The sequence below is a fragment of the Rhyacophila brunnea genome, unplaced genomic scaffold (assembly GCF_057557595.1).
Source record: "Rhyacophila brunnea isolate RB1 unplaced genomic scaffold, BYU_Rbru_1.0 scaffold_1, whole genome shotgun sequence".
In the NCBI taxonomy this organism is placed as follows: Eukaryota; Metazoa; Arthropoda; class Insecta; order Trichoptera; family Rhyacophilidae; genus Rhyacophila; species Rhyacophila brunnea.
The window spans coordinates 48,897,020-48,920,284 of NW_028232751.1; the positions used below are offsets into that span (position 1 = coordinate 48,897,020).

At 35.2% G+C, this 23,265-nt stretch overlaps 1 protein-coding gene across 1 annotated transcript in view; it reads left to right on the forward strand.

The window, feature by feature from the left end:
- Window positions 1-19,848, forward strand: part of LOC147079890 (protein GPR107) — a 32,588-nt gene extending 12,740 nt beyond the window's left edge. Inside the window, exons 9-12 of the mRNA XM_085945425.1 lie at window positions 16,077-16,207; window positions 17,392-17,533; window positions 17,866-18,017; window positions 19,323-19,848. Coding sequence (XP_085801551.1) covers window positions 16,077-16,207; window positions 17,392-17,533; window positions 17,866-18,017; window positions 19,323-19,434 — 537 coding nt within the window. The 3' untranslated portion in view covers window positions 19,435-19,848. The remainder of the gene's footprint in view (window positions 1-16,076; window positions 16,208-17,391; window positions 17,534-17,865; window positions 18,018-19,322) is intronic.
- Window positions 19,849-23,265: the final 3,417 nt, after the last annotated feature.

The following is a 23,265-nucleotide window of genomic DNA, read 5'->3' on the forward strand; positions in this document are numbered from 1 at the left end:
AGACTTGTTTACAAAAGGTTTGCATAATGTTTACAAATTTATTTACTAAAATTTGTTTTTTTTATGTTTATGAATTTGTTTACTAAAATTTATTTTATGATTATGTTTACTTAATAAAGTTTCAAAAATTTATTTTATAATCCCGAAAAGATTTGTAAAATTTATTATTACAGACTGAGTTTATTAATTTGTTTTTATAAAACAAATCCGATCGCGTAATTTATCCCGATTACGTCACCTCGTAGGATGAGTAATGAAAAATAAAATTACTCCGCGTGTACGTCACTACCGGCAGATACGTGCTATTCGCGCTGCGTTTTAGCGGCCGACGTCACTACCGACAGATACGTGTTATTCGCGTTACGTTTTGCCCGCCGAAGGGGGACTTACTGGTACGTAGGAATCGCGAATGTACTGAGAACCATGTCTCACAACTTTGCAGTGAGGACTGCTGCTTGCTGAAGATCGCTGGTGAAGAGTGTAGAAACTAATGATTTTACGGGAAAAGTGGTCGCCTTTTATACCCTTCGGATAGAGGTTTAACAGGAAACAGTCCGTAAGGGATAGCAGATCTATATCTTTCTCTCACGGGATGAATTTACGTATATCTCCCGTTCCTGGCAACTTTCTAATAGAGATATCTTCTAATTTAGTCGGGTTAAATTTACTCTACTTTATTTTCGCAAAATTAAGACTCAATAGGGGTGTTTCAAGCACCCTCTAGAACATGTCCCTTAAATGCGCAGTTAGGATGACGTAAGCAAAATAGTTGATTTTATATGATTTTTCGTGTTCAAACGAAGGGGAAAGTTTCTAGCTTTCCATCGAGGTATCGGAATAAGTATTCGGGTACTAAATAAGGGAATGGCAGTCTTTAAATTTAAAATGTCAAAACGAAAGGTTGACACCCATGTACTAGTCCTTTTCCACCACTCTCGGCCTTTTTAGGCCAATAGAATTTTACTAAGTTTTAATAAAACTGTTTGGAGCCGCAGAAACTTTCTCATTCGATATTTACCTTTCGGACGAACATTATTACGAGAAAATACTATAATATTATACTTAACATTTCAACTTAAATATATAAATGCTTAATCCTAACAAGATGTTATACACGAACAGTTACTAACTTATTTAATCTTGCATAGTGACTTTTATATAGTAATATGGATGTAACCTTGAATCTATTTTTACCTCGCGAGCCAGCACAGCTGGGCCGTAAATTCTAGTCGGACAGAATTCAGTTAAAGTTCAAGGTCACACGTCAATTTGTATTTTTAGTTGCAGTATTTAATTCTTTTATTTACCCAAGATGCGATTAAGATTTATTATTATTTATGGGTAGAAACCCATCTATACCAGAATCTTAAGTTTTTCCAATTGTTACTTTTACAATATTCGTTATAGTCAGTAAGTTATAGCATTAACAAAATCTATAATTATAATTACGCGTCTATAAATATAGGTACGCGTTTACAGTATTTTTATAACGATAGTTTGCTTCTATCTTGTATTGATAAAATTAGTATTAAAATTCTTTATTCACAATTATACAGTATATAAATTTATAAATATTCAATTTTCTTTTCCAATTTTCATACACTTCCATTATTGCTATAAAAGTTATTGAAGCATGTACTTGCTAAATTTTACGTAAACAATCTCTTCCATAACTTATTTTCTAAGTTTAATGGAGATTTCCCGGAAATTTATATTAAAAATTACACCGCGCTGATATTTCACGACGTGACATTTCGAGGTCTGTGGTCACAGTGTTCCAATTACACTGGAGCACTCTTAATTTTCGGAGGCGAAAATTTTTTTACGTAAAATTCTATTACATTTACAAAGAAAAGGTTAACAACATACATTTTACTTCCTAATACTAAACGATTACGCTAGTGGTTACCTGTTCATGGTCTCTTTCGACCATTTCTTCCCTGCTTCTTCCATAGTTTAGAACCATGGGACTTATATATTCTGTCTGAACCGTGTCGTGAGGTTGTCGCAAGGCTATTGAGAAGTAGAATTGACTACAAGGCTAGATTTGTATAGTTATGTCGTTAAACCATACTCTGCCACAAACACTAACTGAAGGTCGGCGTTTCTGCTCGTGTCAAATGTCCACCCTTAATAAAGACATAACTGTATATGTCTAGTCTCAATTCACCATTGCAACACCTCAGGACCGTAGGTCGTACATAATGTCGTTCAAGTGTATGTCCCATTCGTCGTGAGAATCGCTCTCCAGACGAACACGGAGTCCTTTCTTGATCTCCTGATTCCGGCGTTCGGTAGGATTTGCCCGAGGGTGATAAATACCCGTCGTCCAGTGTTTAATCCCCCACGACTCCATCGCTGCTAGCCATTTCGGATGATCGAATTGCGTACCGTTATCCGTAAGGATCGCTCGAGGGTAACCGTACCTTTTGAGGATCTGTTCTTCCACAAGCGGTAAAATCGCGGTAATCATTGCAGAACGCATGGCAAATGCTTCCACCCATCGCGAGAACATATCGGACATGACAAGTACGTATTTGTTACGCTTCTTCGTAACGGGATACGGACCCATTAGATCTAGCGTGAGTATCTCCCAAGGTCTCACAGCCTCGATATGCGAGGTCTGCGGGGCAGGAGGCTGCAACGCTCCTCGCTTGCGTGTCGCGCAGATCTTACAGGCACGCACATATTTCTGGACATCGCATCGTCGCTTATTCCAAAAATACCATTCTCTTATCGATCGGTCAGTTTCAGTGGCACCCGGATGTCCACACTGATCGTGATATATTTCTATTACTGTTCTTCTTAAATTTTCCGGTACTACTAATCGAGGGTTTAATTCGCTGTCAACGTGTACTAAAATCCCGTCGCGTACAGTCAGTCCGGTAGGCCTTCTCCTCACATGAGCGGGAGAATCGAGAGACGCCATCAGTTCAATAAACTGTGGATCCGTCCTTTGCTTCGTAATTATTTCTTCCCGAATGTTTACTGCCTCTAGTAACAGTACTGCTACTTCCGGTCGTCTCGTCGGAGCTGCCATACGAGCACACTCTACTTCTGGGCTTAAAGTTGCACCCGCAGGGTTCTGGGGGAATCTTGACAGATGATCAGCGAGGTGATTCTCCTTTCCCGGGCAATGTTCTGTCTCGAAATCGAACTCCGATAACAGCATTGCCCATCTGGCCAACTTCCCCTTCTGATTCTTCGCAGTATTTAACCACGTTAAGGCTTGGTTGTCAGTTATTAATTTAAACTTTCTGTCCTCCAGGTAACCACGGTACTTAGTGATTCCCCAGACGGCAGCCATCGTTTCTAATTCATTAATATGATAACGAGCTTCCACCTCATTAACGCGCTTGCTTGCAAAGGAAACGACATCACGACCACCGTCTTCCTTTGGCTGGAATAAAACGGCCGCAATGCCATGTCCGCTAGCATCCGTTTGAAGGCAAAAGGATCTAGTAAAGTCGGGTCGGGCTAATCTCAAAGGCTGTGATAGGGCACGCTTTATTTTACGAAAGGCGTCCTCAGCTTCATCGTTCCACTGAAATCGTACAGTGGTTCGGAGTAATCTCGTCAATGGCGCCGCCATCTCAGCGAAACGAGTTACATACTCCCTCAGCCAATTGCAAAGGCCGAGGAAGGCACGCACCTCCCTTCGAGTCTTTGGCACCGCCGCAGCTTCTACTTCTGCTAGATGATGAGTCTGCGGTTCATTTCCCGTGGCCGTAATATGATGTCCCAGATAGTCTACTTCTTGTCTCCCTATCTGGCAATTTTTTGGCGCGACGCGAAGTTCATGATACTGCAGCCTCTCAAACACGATTCGCAAGTGCTGCGCGTGTTCTTCCCATGTATCGCTATAAATGATAATATCATCGAGGTAGACGAGGCAAATCTTGTTGACGAGTCCAATGAGAACCTCTTGAGACATGAGTCTTTGAAACGACCCCACCGCGCCCTTCAAACCGAACGGCAACACGCGAAACTGGTAACAACCACCATCAGCAGTCGTAAACGCAGTTAAGGGTTTAGTGCTAGGGTGTAATTTCACCTGCCAGTATCCATTTTTAAGGTCCAATGAACTAAAGATTTTTGCCGTTCCCAGATCTTTCAATGTTTCCAAGATCAGAGGTAAGGTAGTTGCTTCATCCACTGTCAAAGTATTAAGCTTTCGATAATCGACGCAGAACCTCGAGGTCCCATCTTTCTTCGGCACCAAAACGATGGGTGAGGAGTAGGGACTCGAACTCGGCTCGATTATTCCATCGACCATCATTTGTTCGACATCTTCCTGAATCTGTCTTCGTTTCTGTTCCGACTGGCGATAAGGGCCCAGACGGAATGGAGTCTCCTTATTCAAGAAGATGCGAAACTCAGTTGTGCGGCACGGAGGTCCAGTTTCAGCAAAACGGTCTCTAAAGTCTTCCATGACTTCAGTCAACGCGATCCGTGCCGATTCTGGAATTCCGGGCGCAAGCTCTGCTAATTTTACAGGACCACATGGCAGTGGTTCCCGCGTTGTTTTACAGTACAATGTCTGCCTTATGCCGTCGCCGTAATGTAAACAGCGACGCTTCATATCGACGACTGCTTCTTGCTTTTCTAGCCAATCCAGACCTATTAATAGGTCTATATGAAGGTCTTTCGAAACATAAGCCGGTATTTCTATCGGTGTGTCTCGAAGAAAACCCTTCACATTGACGACGCCTTCAGTGCACAGTGATCCACCCCCGGCCGTGGTCAAAGTCAGAGGCCTCCCGCACGGCTCAATTGGAGGGCGAAGTAGGTCACTACGCACCAAGGAGTGCGTCGCACCTGTATCGATGACAGCCTCATAGTCTGTTTCTATTCCGAAGATACGGAAGGGCAGTGTGAGGAGGTGACCTCCGATCAATTTCGGTGCGCCCCTACCCCATGCACTGTATACTCCCGCAGAGGGCATACCATTCAACACGGCGGCGTTCGACCCGCTATTAATTTCAAATATATTACACTTATCACTATTAAATATTTCAAACTTATCACTAGCATTTAAAGCACTCTTATCACTAATATTTTTATCAAGTTTAATATTTAAATCTTTATAAGGTAAACTATTTTTATTACGGGCAATTGCAGTAGTTGGTAATTTCTCTTCACCCGGCGCATCCAACGTACTACCTACAATTGTCCACGCACTTCTGACTACGCTATTTGGACGGTCTGCAGTCGTTACAGATGGTAGTGTCTTTTGACACGCCGCAAAATTCTGTCCCCGACTACACCTGTCCCTAGGATCTAAAATATTTACAGAACCGAGAAAATCCGTAGAAATTTTACTTTGTTGGTTATGGGCAGCCGTAGCTGAGTCCCATAACTCTTGTTCTCCGTTATTGAGTATATCACCGCCTTTGAGACGATGATCATACACAACAACTCTTTCGTCACTATATCTAGCTTTATCTATGTACATTAAGTTCATATTTCTTAATTCAAACTTAACATTATCAAAATTAATCTTATTAAGCTTAAGTAACTTATCTTTAACATTCTTAATACTAAAGGACTTACATTTACTTGATTTTTGTTTAAGATAACGATTATAGTCATCTAATGCTATGAGCTCTTCTTCATTAAGTTTATTTCGCCTTAATTTACCGAAGGTATTAATGTTTTGTAGTCGACGATTAGTTCGACTTTTCCTAATAATATTCTTAACGTCAGCCTCGTGGGGTCTGTTCGCTAATTTAAAAGGTAAGTCCCTTCCTAAAGTTTTGTTGCTCGATTGCAACGACGGTCGACTATCTAAACTACATACATCGCTATTAATATCAAGTAAACTGCCAGCTTCGGCTTTAGTATAGTTAGTACTATTAATATTTTTACACAAATGGTTAGCGGAAGCACAATAATTCGTTAAATTATTTGTTACAAGAGATCTGTCGTCAGTATCGACGAAGCTACAGTTACTTACGTTTGCCGATGTTCTCAGCACACCAAGAGCGCCACTGCTTACGCCTTCGCCGCATCCACTGCTAGCTGTCTTTAACTGTATATCTTGATAACCTTCTTCCTTGCCGCCAACATTTATTTCATAACTTCCTAATTCTAATTTATCTAAAAACTTTTTATATTCTATTTCGCCGCCGGTAAAAGGATTAAAATTTTCTACTATTTTACTAGCAGAATTCTTAATATCACGTTTGCGATGTTTCTCCGGTCTTACGATATTATCCTTTACAAGGGGACCTGTACAAAGATTAACTTGGTTACTGGGGCCAGCTTCGACCTCACAGTGAACCTTAGGGTTAAATGATTTCACCGGAAGGGTGTCCTTCAGTTCACTTTCACAGTTAACCCTATTCGCCAGAAGAGCGTCTATGTCACTAGCTAGAACTCGGCTGAACGGCGTTCGAGGAACGTTCGTGTCACCTTCTTGAGTCTTCTCTTCGGCGGTCCGCCAGTGTTCGTCGTCTTGGAGCCATCGACGATCAACCCGGTCCGCGAGCCGTCTTCATGGCTCCTTTCTGGTCTGCTGAGCTGCTTGCCTGTCTGGGCAATCCTTGTTTTCATGGAAGCCAGGACAATGTTGACAGCGCCTTTGTCTGGCACCGCCTCGCTCTTCAATGCGAGGACGTGGGCGGTACGCAGGTCTTTCCGAATTGTTTTGCTGGTCTGATTGCCGTGGAGGCCTTTTATCAACAACCTCCGTGGTCTTATCAGATTTCGCGTTAATCTCTTGTACCGAACGCGGCTTCTCGCGCCAAGTATTTTGCTGAGCGGGCCTCTTTTCATTGTTCGCCTTGACGGCATTTGCTGGAGATGGCACGGAAGCCAATGCCGATTTCAATGGTTGAAGTGTATGAGCTACTTCAAGCAGCTCGTCCATCGTTTTCCATTTCTCTTGATTAACCCTTATCTGATCGCTCACAGTGAGTAGGTCATAAAAGGTTGAAGCCAGGGTTTCCGACTTCATCTCCGGAAGGAGTACCTCGGCTAATTCCATCTTCTTCAGGAGGAAACCATAAGCTCCCTCTTGAGGTCCTTGCTCTTTATGTTCGAGCTCCGTTCGTTGAGCACGACGTCTTGAAGGCGATTCGAAGTGCTCTTTCAGGTCGTTACTAAACGACCGCCAACTGTCCGATGTGTCAATATTTTTGGCCCAAGTCTTGGCCTCTCCTCTGAGCTGACGTATAGCCAACTCTGTCCAATTCTCAGCTGGGTACTTCACAGCTTCGCAATATTCTTTGCAGCGTCGGAGAAAAAGCTCAACGCTCTGCTTTGGGCTACCCTCATAGGTGGAATGGAGTTCCGGCTTAACATGGCACGGGGTACATACGGCTGGTTCTGGTGGTGCCATTTTTTGTTTGGGAGCCGACGTGCTTACTTGCAAAAATGAATCCTCTTCGGGGAATACTTGCGCGTTTTGCAAGCCTTCTTCCAATATAAAGTCTTCTTCTACGCTCGGACCCGGAACAGGGTTCGGCATAATTTCTTCGAATTCCTCCGTCCCCTGGAGTTGGAAGAAGCGGACCTTCGACCGTAAATTCATATAAAAATTCAGCTATCGATTGCGCCAATTTTCAGCTTCCTACGACCACCCGTTCGTCCGCAATCGACGTTTAAAGTTTTTGGAGGGCATGCGCTGCTTGTCGCTGATAACCCTGAAGGCTTGCAACTCCTGTTACAAGCGTCCAATCTTCTCCGTTTAAAATCTTATATTGTAATAGGTACAGGCCTTCATGTACCTATACCCATGACGTCACGGTAATTATGATAATTATCGAGATTTTAATGTACAAAGTAGTATAAATTTATTTTTTTCAAAAATTTTTTTCTTTGTCTGGGTTCTTGTACCTATACTTGTATGGTACTCAACTTTAATTTAGAAAAAAGCTTAAAAATTCACACGAAATTTTTATTGTGCATTTTATTCTTAATTCTATTATTTCTGTTACGGTGAGTAACACAATTTATTTTTATACTTTCTTTGTGGTTTAAAAGGGTCAGAGAGATCCTTTGGATAGTCTCATCGACATACTTTTGCTTAATGTCGGTATCTGACTCTAATAAATTACCAAAAGTATTTATTTTATTTATTCTTTCCTTTTCCAAGTATATCAAGAAAAGTATTCTATATACAGTTGCCTTTACGTATATATTCTTCTCCAAATTATATTTTTCAAAAGTATTCATCACTGGTTCCTCGTTAATGCGAGTTACACTTTATTTCATTGTACTCACATTTATAAAGTTGAGGTAGATCGCTCTTGTAGCTCCGGTATAAGGTTCTTAAAACCTCTCAGGTAACCACAATTGATTGATACACTTCACAATATATTGTTTTTAAAATCTTTTAGTAGATCTTAGTTGTAGGATCGTTCAGGTTTTCGCAACCTGAAGATGCCGCACGCATTTGGGCGCCATAATGACATGACCCGGCTCACGGCTAGCTCAATAATGCTACCGGGCCGTCACTGAGGAGACTAGTGATGAACTAGGAGAGGTGGATCTCCTTTGTAGTATCACAACTTTTGAATTCCCGAATAAAACTCTCAGCTGGTGTGGTGCCGAATTTATTCAGGTACTAGAGTTCACGGTCACACAATAAGGTTAACTGTCATTGTTCCCGTAATTAAATCTCATTAAAGTATCAGCAAACTATTTATTTGTTCACTATAGGATCTCTGTGAAATCTTTCACAAGTTCCCAAAAAGTCACACCTAATTCAGAGAATGTATACGCAGATATTCTTTGGATATTTTTAATTCATGAAATATTTTCCCATAAGAAAGAAAATATAAATTATTCTTTGGTCACACAGTATTAGGTTTATAAAAGAATAGAATTATTTTATTGTTGTTTATAAAGTTTATTTATGTTCACAGTGTATTTACAAATATTTATTTGTGTTTACAGACTTGTTTACAAAAGGTTTGCATAATGTTTACAAATTTATTTACTAAAATTTGTTTTTTTTATGTTTATGAATTTGTTTACTAAAATTTATTTTATGATTATGTTTACTTAATAAAGTTTCAAAAATTTATTTTATAATCCCGAAAAGATTTGTAAAATTTATTATTACAGACTGAGTTTATTAATTTGTTTTTATAAAACAAATCCGATCGCGTAATTTATCCCGATTACGTCACCTCGTAGGATGAGTAATGAAAAATAAAATTACTCCGCGTGTACGTCACTACCGGCAGATACGTGCTATTCGCGCTGCGTTTTAGCGGCCGACGTCACTACCGACAGATACGTGTTATTCGCGTTACGTTTTGCCCGCCGAAGGGGGACTTACTGGTACGTAGGAATCGCGAATGTACTGAGAACCATGTCTCACAACTTTGCAGTGAGGACTGCTGCTTGCTGAAGATCGCTGGTGAAGAGTGTAGAAACTAATGATTTTACGGGAAAAGTGGTCGCCTTTTATACCCTTCGGATAGAGGTTTAACAGGAAACAGTCCGTAAGGGATAGCAGATCTATATCTTTCTCTCACGGGATGAATTTACGTATATCTCCCGTTCCTGGCAACTTTCTAATAGAGATATCTTCTAATTTAGTCGGGTTAAATTTACTCTACTTTATTTTCGCAAAATTAAGACTCAATAGGGGTGTTTCAAGCACCCTCTAGAACATGTCCCTTAAATGCGCAGTTAGGATGACGTAAGCAAAATAGTTGATTTTATATGATTTTTCGTGTTCAAACGAAGGGGAAAGTTTCTAGCTTTCCATCGAGGTATCGGAATAAGTATTCGGGTACTAAATAAGGGAATGGCAGTCTTTAAATTTAAAATGTCAAAACGAAAGGTTGACACCCATGTACTAGTCCTTTCCACCACTCTCGGCCTTTTTAGGCCAATAGAATTTTACTAAGTTTTAATAAAACTGTTTGGAGCCGCAGAAACTTTCTCATTCGATATTTACCTTTCGGACGAACATTATTACGAGAAAATACTATAATATTATACTTAACATTTCAACTTAAATATATAAATGCTTAATCCTAACAAGATGTTATACACGAACAGTTACTAACTTATTTAATCTTGCATAGTGACTTTTATATAGTAATATGGATGTAACCTTGAATCTATTTTTACCTCGCGAGCCAGCACAGCTGGGCCGTAAATTCTAGTCGGACAGAATTCAGTTAAAGTTCAAGGTCACACGTCAATTTGTATTTTTAGTTGCAGTATTTAATTCTTTTATTTACCCAAGATGCGATTAAGATTTATTATTATTTATGGGTAGAAACCCATCTATACCAGAATCTTAAGTTTTTCCAATTGTTACTTTTACAATATTCGTTATAGTCAGTAAGTTATAGCATTAACAAAATCTATAATTATAATTACGCGTCTATAAATATAGGTACGCGTTTACAGTATTTTTATAACGATAGTTTGCTTCTATCTTGTATTGATAAAATTAGTATTAAAATTCTTTATTCACAATTATACAGTATATAAATTTATAAATATTCAATTTTCTTTTCCAATTTTCATACACTTCCATTATTGCTATAAAAGTTATTGAAGCATGTACTTGCTAAATTTTACGTAAACAATCTCTTCCATAACTTATTTTCTAAGTTTAATGGAGATTTCCCGGAAATTTATATTAAAAATTACATCGCGCTGATATTTCACGACGTGACATTTCGAGGTCTGTGGTCACAGCGTTCCAATTACACTGGAGCACTCTTAATTTTCGGAGGCGAAAATTTTTTTACGTAAAATTCTATTACATTTACAAAGAAAAGGTTAACAACATACATTTTACTTCCTAATACTAAACGATTACGCTAGTGGTTACCTGTTCATGGTCTCTTTCGACCATTTCTTCCCTGCTTCTTCCATAGTTTAGAACCATGGGACTTATATATTCTGTCTGAACCGTGTCGTGAGGTTGTCGCAAGGCTATTGAGAAGTAGAATTGACTACAAGGCTAGATTTGTATAGTTATGTCGTTAAACCATACTCTGCCACAAACACTAACTGAAGGTCGGCGTTTCTGCTCGTGTCAGAAGCTTACTTTGGCGTGCCATTATTACAAACTATTTCAATAATATTGCATACATCCATCTTGGTGTCAAATAATTGCATGAAAATTTAATAATCATTGCTGTCAAACTAATTATTATATAACAATTATTCTGTAGAATGCCTTGAACTGCCTGCATAGATAACAGACGTATAATATATAATATATTAGATTCATATATTTCATACCAGAGGATACCCCTACAAGTGGCGCCATCTCTTGGTGTGACAATGCAGTTTGACTATGTGAGCCCCCTGACTCAAAAAGTATTCATTGTATAATTAATTACAAAATCGAAATTGTGATAAAAATAAATAAAAGACGATATGTCATATCGGATACAGTTTATTGCAATCATAATACTATTGACATTATGTATACCAACATAATTTTATCAGGATATTTGTAATAATGATGATCGTAACATACTGTGACCGTTGCTGGTAATTATTTGTCAGCATTTCCTGTCAGATTGCTTTCTATGTAAAGCCTGAAGATTTCATTATAAATTTTCATCGCTTGGTGTTATTCTGCTCACCCAAAAACCCAACGATCGACAACATATTAATGTAGATTCTGAAACAATAATTTTAAAATGTAATGTCAAAAATTTAAATGACAATGGTCACCATTTTGACTTCTGTAAGAATGCGCAAATAATTATCATATAGACGTTTTATATACGTAAATTATTAAAACGTAAACTGTCCATATTCAAACGTGAAAATTACTATAAATAGTATCATTATTTCGATGCCACGACGAAACCATTCTCAAGGGACATCCTAGCATATATACGTAATAACATCCATTAATTTATGTTATCAGCTGTCGGATTGCAAATTTTTTTTGAAAAATATTGCACGATTGCTTTTGTTTTGAAAATATAATGTAGAATTGATATGAAATTTAAAAATAATGACATGACATCAGTGACAAATAGTCTCACAGCTCGAGTGTTGATTGGCTGGGACATGGGTGGCTCTGATTGGTCATTGAACTGGCCTTGTACGTAATTCTAACATGATCAAATGTATAGAGGTCATTTAAATATGCTCGTTATCATATTCTAACACCAAATCAGCTGTAGATTGTCTTGTCATATTTATTGCTAATGTATTTTAATTCAAAGCGCACTGAATGTCACAAAGTATTATGATCACATTCAGTGGCGGCCGGTGATCATAAAATTAGGGAGTGCATGCAAAGACATGCATTTTCCTTTTTGTGGTATTGAAAAAAATCGGCAATAGCCTTCAGAGTGGAGGTAGGCTTATGCTTAAATATATAATACATCTTGGGGGGGGGGGGGGGGGTTGAGAAACGAAACGACGCTCACATTCACCGACAGCATTTATTTATTGTCAAAGTTATAAAGTCCAAGCTTCTGGATATGATAGGTATGATGCAAAAGGCATATAAACTCTTTTCGATTTTTATTGTAATACATTTCATATGTGCCAACGTAGTTTCCACGTTTGACACTCCTAACTTCCATAAATTATAACTGATGCAAGTATTTTAGACAATATGTCATTGGTACAAAGCCGTAAACTCCTCATTTGTGTAGCTCCGATAGGTAGTACGCGGGTTATGGTCGGTTGAAGTTCACATACTGACGCAATTCGGGCATATCTTATACTCCCCTTTCGGTTATTTGCATCCCACATTCTCCGCATATACCTACGCGCTGTATTATTTTGATAAATACTATGGATCGGTGAATTTTCAACGGGATATAGTTACTATCTGTTAAAAAATTGCTAATACTTTGTACACCTCAACTCCAGAATTGCACTCCAAATGGGACTGATTTGAAAGACGTATTCAAAATAAAAAATACTTCGGTAACACGAATATTGTATTTGATAGAATAATTTATATTTCTTTTCTTCAATAATTGACATTGGAAAATTGCTTTGTTCATCTTCTTAAAAAATATTTTATCCTCTTTTACGTGCAAAATAACGCTCATACTCCACATACACTATTGAAATACCTAATATTGTAGAAATTGTTACAATGTAACGCTTTTGTTAAATAACTACTTCTCTTAGAGTAGTATAAGTAGGTACGTAAAAAATTGTAGTATGTATATTATATTATGTAAAGGTTATTAATAGTTTATCAATTACTTACTTACAAGTTTACTTTGCTCTAGGCATAATAAAATTATTTAATTTTTAAAGGTAAAATAATTATAAAATTGGTATTTGTATGTTGAGATTGCTACACCTAACTTAATGAACACAATATCACTCTAATCGATATTTTGATCGATTCAATATTATATGGCAAACAACGTAGCATTTACCTCATAACGTACGAAATAATAATATAATAATTTGAAATATTACGCGGGAATCTTGTACCGACTTCAAAAGCGTTTGTGAGTTGTTATTATTCGCGCCAGTCAAACACAGCATTGTCGTGAAATGTCGTCTGCGCTCGTAAGCTCAGATTGGGAGTCACAGTGTCCCAAGTGAGGTAAATATTGCACGTTCGGAAATAAAAAAAGATCACAACTGAGCCCACATTATCGGCAGCGTAAAAAAAAAAATCATCGCCAGGCGGTTCGATTTCTCTCCTGCACAATTAATACTACGAAGGACGTACCTACGCATACATGCAGGCCGCCAGAAATTACGCGCATTTTATGCGTGCAGACGGGCGACAAATTAAAGATATTTTACAATAATTAATTCATACAATATGTAGGTATTTGAATACGTACTTATTATTACATAGTTACGTAATAATTTGGGAGATCAGTGCACCTTTGCTCCTATACAAGAGCCGTCCCTGATCACATTGATTCATTGTGTAAAAATAAATACTTCGGAATTCATTTTTGAAGTTATACTTCTTTAGGCGCGATTGGGAAAACAGATCAGTGTATTTTTGGCGTGTGACGCGCACAAATGTAACGCATTAATTTAGTGTGGGACGTGGGACGGAAGTTTTGTCTGGTGATGCAACATAATTTATTTTGCGCGGCGACGTTCAGGTGTTCCAAATAATGTTGCAACTTTTATTATGATTTTATTATGATTATTCATTAAGATTTGAGGCTATATCGTCGGTGTTTTGTAAAAAGGGCGAATCAACCATTTTGGCGAAATCGAGATTTTAATGAAAATACAATATTTACCCCACTAGCTTTGTTGTGTAAAAACGGCGAATTTTTATCTCCACAGGAAAGTACATAAAAACGATAATCAACTAAAATTAAATTAATTAAAATTACGAAATAAAAACCAAATGTGACATATTAGGCATTTTAAAATATTATATAATAATACCTATTATAATGACAGTATTCTTTCTAAGCTTTATTATAAACTTGTTAGATGTTTATAATCATCTACAGGTAAAAAACAAATAAATGTTAAAAGTGAAAAACCCTCCTCCTGTAAAGTAGCATTTTGGTTTATTCGCCCTTTTTACAAAACACCGACGATATTTATGTAAGTATTATTTATGAGTCAAATTATATATCAATAAATAAATAAATTTTGTGAATGTTGACTTGGTAAATAATTCAAACAATGGTATGTTATAAATTTACAATATTTAGACACTTCATACACAAAAATACATATTTTTACAGTTTAGGGTAATATTTGTCGCATATCCCATGTCAATTTATTTATTAGCGGTTTAATAATTGAAGACAATAATAATTATTATGTTTCATCACAAAAGCCAATATCACGTTTCAGTTAAACCATTAAATAGGCTATGTTTTACTTTTGAATTGTAATAAATTATCATTGTTAACGAAAATAGTTGTACAGTAATCTGTTTAAGCAAAGGTGGTCGAAATAGCGATTTGCTAAATTTTTCAAACACAGATTTTGAGATTTTTGCTTCCAAAGTAGGTACATTCTGCAATATTATTTATTCGCATACATAATATTATTGCTGACGGTACCTATGTCGATAAAATACCCTTGAGACCGAAATGAATATAATCACAATAAAATTTGATTTTTTATTAATTCATCATAGGGCACATCTGAATTGTTTATAACCGCTGTATGGCAAAGATGAGTTTTTTTGTTTTGTTACGCCAAAGAAGTATAACTTCTAACGCGCGTACATAAGTACACACACTGATTATTTTTACAGCTGTCCGTTTTCCATATTACATAGCTCTTTTTCTACCCCCACCTGATTTCACCCATGATTATAATATTAAATAAACTCACAACATTTACAATTCTGGTACATATTATACTCACATGTGAAAAAACAGAAATATAGTTTATTTATCGTGGTTGCATGCGAAATACCTCCAATGTGCCACTTTTGAATAAATGTGTTCGTTGGCCAACAAATTCCTTGAATTTTTCTTTATCTTTGTTAAAAACATCCAATGTGCTATGTTGTTTTGGTTGAAAGTTATAAATCTCCAATATGATGTATGGTGCACGGTGTTCAATTTTGGCAAAGTATATATCATTATGTATATTGTAAATTGTGTTATTTTGCATGTGTGTAAAGGCGATTTTTGCGGTTTTAATTATACAAAAATGTCAAAAATGCATATTTTGCAGATATACAATTTTGCAATGGAAACGACGATATATAGATTGCCAAATAAACATCCAATGTAAAAATATCCACGTTTAAAGCATTTTCTGCAAAACTCATGAACAAATTCCATAATTTTATTATCTAAAATAGTGTAAATAATATTACTCTACTCTGCATTATTATTTATTCAATTATTATGTTCTAGATTTTTTAAAACAGTTTTTTGTCTCTATCTCCTAAACATGGTTTTGCCACATTGCAGGTATTTTGCGTGTAGCGATGATATTGTGGTGAATGCCAAGTGTTAAATTTTGTAAACGATAATGTTATTGCTGTAGCACTATTTTTTTACCCACGGAGTACTAATTCTGACTGATGTACCAAAAAGTTTGACCAGGCCTGATAAATATAATGGTGATGAGGGGTGAATTCAAAGCCATTACATAATTAGTATCTCAATTGAGTAGTAGGTACCTGATAAGTTTCTTTTTTTTTTAAACAGGTGTTGGCCAATGTTACCGAGATTATAATAGAAGAAAGCGAAGAAGGAGCAGCTGAACACAATGCTTGGAGATACGTTTTAACTCTTATTGATCTTCTATGTTGTGGAGCTATTCTCTTTCCAGTTGTCTGGTAACACATTATTTTTGATTAAGTCTCATTTTGATTAGATTAGATTAGATAAAGATAATTTATACGTAATTTTTAGAGTGGAGTCCGAGTGATCCAAATTACCACAGGAGCTCGTTTATACTGAACCAAAGTGATGGAATAATATGCGTCTGTCAGATCGTTACCTCAGTATCCATCATGCATTGCTCACATCTGATGAAATGTGCGGGGAAATGAGAGCTCTGCATTGGCGAGAGAGATAGATGCTACGACATTCTCAAAAATGCTATGCTGAGAGTGATTGTATATAATAAATAATTAACATTTTTATCGAAAGTTTCGATGCAGACAAAGTAAAACTTAAAAATTTGGCTTGTATCAAAATTACTTAGAGGTTAATAATTGTAGTAGAAATGAAATGAAAAAAGAGGGTTATGGCAAATACCCTTACGGATGATCCTTGATAGATCCTTAATTATATGAAATAAGTTAAAAAAACAAATTACCATGTTCAGCCACAGAATAGAGGTTGTGTCAATAGCACTGGCTAGGGGTGGAGGTAGGCTGTTAAGATTCGACATAAATAATGCACACTAAACATTATCAATCATACTTATTTGTTTTCGTTGAATTAAGAATACATATTACAGATGGTGTTGGTTAGTTTTTAAAATTCATTAAGCCCTGCCTAAACCAAACCATTATTGATGAAAAATATTCATCCATCTAAAAAATATCTAAATTTATGTATGGTTTAATGGCATAATTTTAGATATTTTTTAGATAAACGAATAATTTTTGACTATTATCTACTATGGCTTGGATTAGGCAGGTTTAATTCAATTTAAAAAACTAACAAACACTATCTACAGGTTGTAGTTGAATAAAAATGAATACGTTCGAGTGACAAAGTTTAGTGTGCACTATTTATGTCGGATCTTAACAGCCTACCTCCACCCTTCGCCAATGGTCAATAGATATTTTTTTACGAAAAACAGTTGATATCCATTCGCCCAACCCATTGGTTTCTTGCACTAGATCAAAACAAAGTTAACTCAATAGTTTACAGTAGGCTAACAATTATTATATTGTCGTCTTTCAAACTGAAGTGAAAAAAAAAGATCCAAAAGCATTTGTAAATTTATATCCGGTGAAATATCTTATTTTTTAAGTAATTTAATAAAATATCATATTTTTTTTTCTAGGTCTATTCGACATTTGCAGGATGCTTCTTTCACCGATGGCAAAGCTTTGATAAGTTTGAGGAAACTTAAATTGTTCCGCCACTTTTACATCATGGTCGTATGCTACATTTACTCCACCCGAATCATAGCCATTTTACTTAAGGTTTGTGGTGAATTAAAAATTTTACTAACATAATATCATATTCAGTATCAGATCATCCAGTGCAGTCATTTTATGGCTAAGCTTCCTTTAACACTTTCCACTCCTTTCAGTCTGAAACTCTTTTCTGCCACATAATATTTTATCACATAGTAATAAAAAATAATTTGAAAACGAGACCTTATTTAGAGAGAATGTTGAAAATAATTTACAATCGCATATTTAACTTCGGTGTCTGTTTCCTCAACTCAATAATCGATGCTCAATGCTCCACACCCCACTTAGTCATGTTTGATAGTATAATGTTGTTTTAGTAACATATTTTTGTTTTTTAGAAAATAGTACCATTCCAATATTCATGGTTGGATGAAATGTTCAAAGAGATGGCGACATTTGTCTTTTTTGTTTTGACTGGCTACAAATTCAGACCTGCCTCTGCCAACCCATACTTCACCGAAACTCAAATGGAAGACATGGAAGCAGAAGTGTATGTATATTTTTTTTATATTATATAATACTTATACCTGGTATGCTTGTAAATCATGGTTTCAAAACATTTTTTGCTCACCGCCTTCTTTCAAAAATACTTTTTTCAGCCCATAAACACTACAATGATCACCATTATCAGTAATCAAATGAGTAAAATTTAAAATACTAACTAGTGAAAACGTTATACATGGTGTTGTGACTTGGCACTAAATGCTGCTTCCTGTAAAGTAGGGATTGCAATACCGAATGAAAATACCAATACCGGTATTTCATATTGAATACCGGTATTCGTAAAAGTATCTACCAATAAATATAATACAAGTAAAAAAAGTCTAAAACACTAATAACTTATAACATTCATTGCTGGACACCAAGGATGATGAAGGGCCACGGAAGTAAACCAGACATCGCGTAACCCGACGAAAATATTAGTCCTGTTAAGCCTTTTACGTTAATTAATACATTTTGTTTCCACTTTCAATACCAAATATATCTGTAATGTCTTATTTTTAAAGTCGGTATTTCGGTATCGAAAAGTACTGGGATACCATTTTTGAAATACCGGTATTGCAATGATGTTGTAGGTTCTCAGACATTTAGATTTTTTATAAACTTCACTGTTTATATCAACTGTCCCTTTTTATACTTTGATCTTTATATTATGTGCCTTTATATAATTAATATATAATAATATATCTTTATATAACTCAGGACATATATGAACCTCATTGATGAGATCTAATACTCCATCGTTTGTCCATTTATTCAGTGTAAAATGTTATTCGACAATTAGCAATAACAATAATAATAATTACAACACCACGAGAAATCGAATCGGCTGTCATTACGAAGTTGTTGTTGCGATGGAAATAGATTTGTCTAGGAATTATTGGTGTATTTTCGATTGCATTCGATTTGCGTAAATATTGCCGTAAAAAGTTTCTTGTTTACGGACACCTTTATACTAAATCCACTAAATATGATTATCAAAAATTTTCTTATCACAGTCCATAATCCAGAATATTGTATGGGTATCTGTTCTGGGTCTGGCACCCCATGATGGTTGAGTTTAGTACAGTTGCCATTTATGAAACTGTGGGTCCCGGAATCCATTTTGTGGCTGGAGGAAAGGAATGCATGTTATTTTTCTCAATGTATGTTTATCCAGTGCAAATATTTTCAAGGGTTGGCCGAATGAACAAAAGTTTGCATGTAATAAAACCATTAAACATTATAGCTCGTTTTGGTAACAGTTTATTCATCAAAATAAAATACGTTGAATTAATATTTTACTTTATTGTAGAATATCGGAGTCACCTGTTTACGAGGGCCTCACTAAGTTATCCAAACGAAATGACTTTTCAAAAGAGGATCAGCAACCATTGATTCAAGAAAGCAGCCATGATTACGATTGATATTTCACAGTTCAAGTTTTTATAGTTTGGCACCTAAAATTGATTACTTATTGTAAACTATATAAAAGTTGGCATTACACCAAATGGCTAATGCAGGTAAGCTATCAAAATACTAATAAGCTTATTTTAAAAAATCGTTTTTCAATGTATAGCCTTTAAAATATCGAGATATATTAATACATTTATGTATCAATATAAAATCATCGGTACAGCAGAATATTGTCGCTGTTTATTAAATTCCTCCTATGTGGTGATTTTGATGAAAATGAGTTATTGATGATGCACATTTTTTTCCTCTATGTATTATATCACTTGTGGCAAGATAAAACAAAAAATTAAAACCATATAAAATCGATATTAAATTAATACTGTGTGAGAGTATCCAAAATCATGCACCGTAATAAATCCTATGTGAGCTTCATCCGCAATAGATCAGTATTAAAATAATCTTATGCGAACACAACATGTTGACACATGATTCATGCATGCGTGCATGTAGAATTAATCCTATGTGATCAAAACATGGACAAAGCTACGATTTTACCATTTAATAATAAATATATTATAAAAATAATATGATTTATCCAATATTTTAATTTAATATATCATATACGATTATTTTTTAAAACAGTTTTTTTGGATTACCTCAGAATATGACTCAAACCACATAGGAGGTATTTAAAATACAGTGACGATAATTATACAGATTTAAAAAAAAAAAATTGTTGAATGTTTCATAAAATTATTTACATAATTAAAAAGTCCTATTTGACATGATCACAAATGGATATGCAGTAATTTATATATTCCGACACATTGGGGATGGAACCAATAACCTGTAAAATATTACCGCATTACCACAAATATAACAGGTGATAGATATGAGGGATTTCTTATTTTGACATTTAGTTGGTTGTTATTTATTGTTGATTTTACTCAATTTAGCATATTATTTTTTGTTTTCTTTTTTCGATTTTGAGTTTTTAACAAATTATGTAATTGGGAGCCATATATTAATTGAACAAGATATTTTTGGATTATCGACCTACTGCAATCCTGCAATTGTTTTTTGGTTATTATTTTGATAATAATACAAGTAGTTTTTTTTCTGACTTTTTTTAAGAAATGCTACTAAGATTTTTTTTGAAATTTTAGTTTTCTATTTTAATTGAATCAAAAAATAGCGCATTTTTAGAAATCCAACAAAATGTCGATTTTGACAGACCTAATGCCCAACAAACAACTCTTCATTTTTGATACATTATGTTGTTAAACAAACCTAATACAGTTACTGAGTTTGGCTGCTGCAACTCAAATATTAAATTTCATATATAATATGTGAAATATTTTAACGAAAGAGGGTTTTTCGTAATCGGCATTTAATTAAAGTAATTAGTACTCGATTATCATTATTAGTTAGTTATTTTTTTTTAGAAAACTTTACAGTCTATTGTTTTTGAAAATTTCAATATTTTATCACAACTGTGTCTAAAACTAACACCGTATTAACGGCCCACGTGCTCGTCGTAGGTCAAAATTGAGTTTTTATTGTATTTTCAAACCGTGATCCTGGAGACTTCTTGAACGTTGTAGATAATCTATTTATATAATTTTGAAGCCTTATTATCCTTTATACTTATTTTAAACATTTGATGACTGCATAAAGTATTTTTGTTACATAAAATAGTATTCTTTTAAACCTCTCGCTCTAATGTTTTAGAATATAGTCATATTTCGGTACATAACTGTGCAGTGGTGTTAAGATTTTTTACGTTTATTAATTTTTAAACGCATTTATGAAACCATTAGTATAATTTATTACGAGATAATTTTTGTAAAATATTCACGATAAAAAATTATATTGATAATCTCTGTGATCCCAAATTTGACAAGAATTAGGCATTTTATTATTCAAAAAATCGGCAAGATTAACACATTTGAAGATGATTCTAAAGATACTTATTATAAGCTATGTCTTTGACCATTCAAGTGTGATAAACATATTATGAATAATGATTGCTTTATAATAATTATTGACCTAAGAATAAGGTAGTGTTTTTTTGTCCCGATATGTTCAGCCCAACGTGCAACATTATAATTAGAAAAAAATCAAATCGGCAGACATTTTGAATCTTCTCAATTTATTGACGACCGTCGGAGAAACTAAAGCCATCCCAAAAAGCCAAACAAATAAACTTGCAAATTAATAAATATCCCCAAGTGAAGTATAGTAAAAATATATAAAAATGTCTACATTGTTCGGACCTATTACCATGCTAAAAAAATGGTCTGCGCATTTTACACTGACTGATAGAGAGGTCCTTTTTAGCTAATAAATGGTCTATTAATAATTATTCCATTGTTTGAAAGCATTTAATACTGGCCTGTGGCTATACTTATATAATATACTATAATCATAATGCTTGAGTGTTCATTCCATCTATGTAATTTATTAGTATAGATTATATTTCTGTGCCTAAGAGGATAGGTCCCATGAACATCTATTGAATTTTATGGGAAGCTCAAATACTGTTATTATGTATGATTTTTAAGTCAATTTATATGGGACAATGTAATATATGTATGTAGTTACTAATTAAAAACCAAATGTCATATCGACGCTGATCTGACAATAGTATCTATCTGACATATTATAGTCACTTTTTCAGGGGGTTCAAAGAACTGTTTTTGTCGGTATCAGTATTATTTTTATTTTTCAAGTGAAATGATTTAATATTAGTACTAAAACAGTGATTTAAAGATGTATGAAAATTGTAATGTCATAATAAAATAAATCAAGCAGATAGATAATAATTCTTTTTAGTTTCTAGACACTTCGATGCAGATAGACACTATTTTCCACGTCAAATTTGAGCACTTTAGGATTTTTTTCGTAGAACAATAATATTCCATTCGGTCCGTCACCAAATTTTGTACAAAATACACCAATAACCCAGAATTCGCCAAAACTGCGGATAGATACTATTGTCAGATCACCGTCAATATATTGTTGTCTTGGTGCAAAAAGTAATTTTCCCAAAATACTATTCTCAAAGTGCTTTTTTCATCATTCTGCACAGCATGAATCAAAGAGGTCACTAAGATTATTAACTGTGACTTATTTTTTATAATTCATGCGTGTTCCTGAAGGCATTATTTCGTATTGTGCGAAATACAAAAATATTAAAAGATTTTGAAACATTATTTGAAATTTTCGTTTTCATAACAATAATCTTATGAGTAAAACAAAATAATATGATTCTTTCGAAAGATATTATGTTTATGTCATTCGTTGTCATATCGCTTCCTCTCATCTAGAGGAGGATCCGCCGATCAGGCCCTCGCTCCAATTTTGTTAAAGAACTTTACAATTTTGCCAACCTATTCCGTCTTACCCAGGGCTTAAGGCACCTTTCAATTCGTCGACATTCTCAAAGATATCTGCAATTCGCAGCTGTACTCTGTGTCGTTCATATTTAAGGTATTGTACTGCTATATGTACAATGTCCTCCAAAACATCACAAACTGCGAATTGCTTCTTCCAATGAGGGCATCAAATCTTTTACCCATTGTTTGTCCTGTTAGCCTCGATAAGCTCATTTCTCTTCAAAGGAGACTCTACAGACCAGGGCACCAAACATGGGGATGGAAAACTAAGATATTAAAGAAATGAAACCGATAATCATCTGGTTTCTTACACCTACTGTATCATAATAATATTTAACTATTGATATACACAATGTTGCTTCTGATTTACCTCTAAATTATTTCAATAATACATTACTCTGAGACTATAATATTAAAGTGGGTATAAAGTCATGTAAGCAAGGC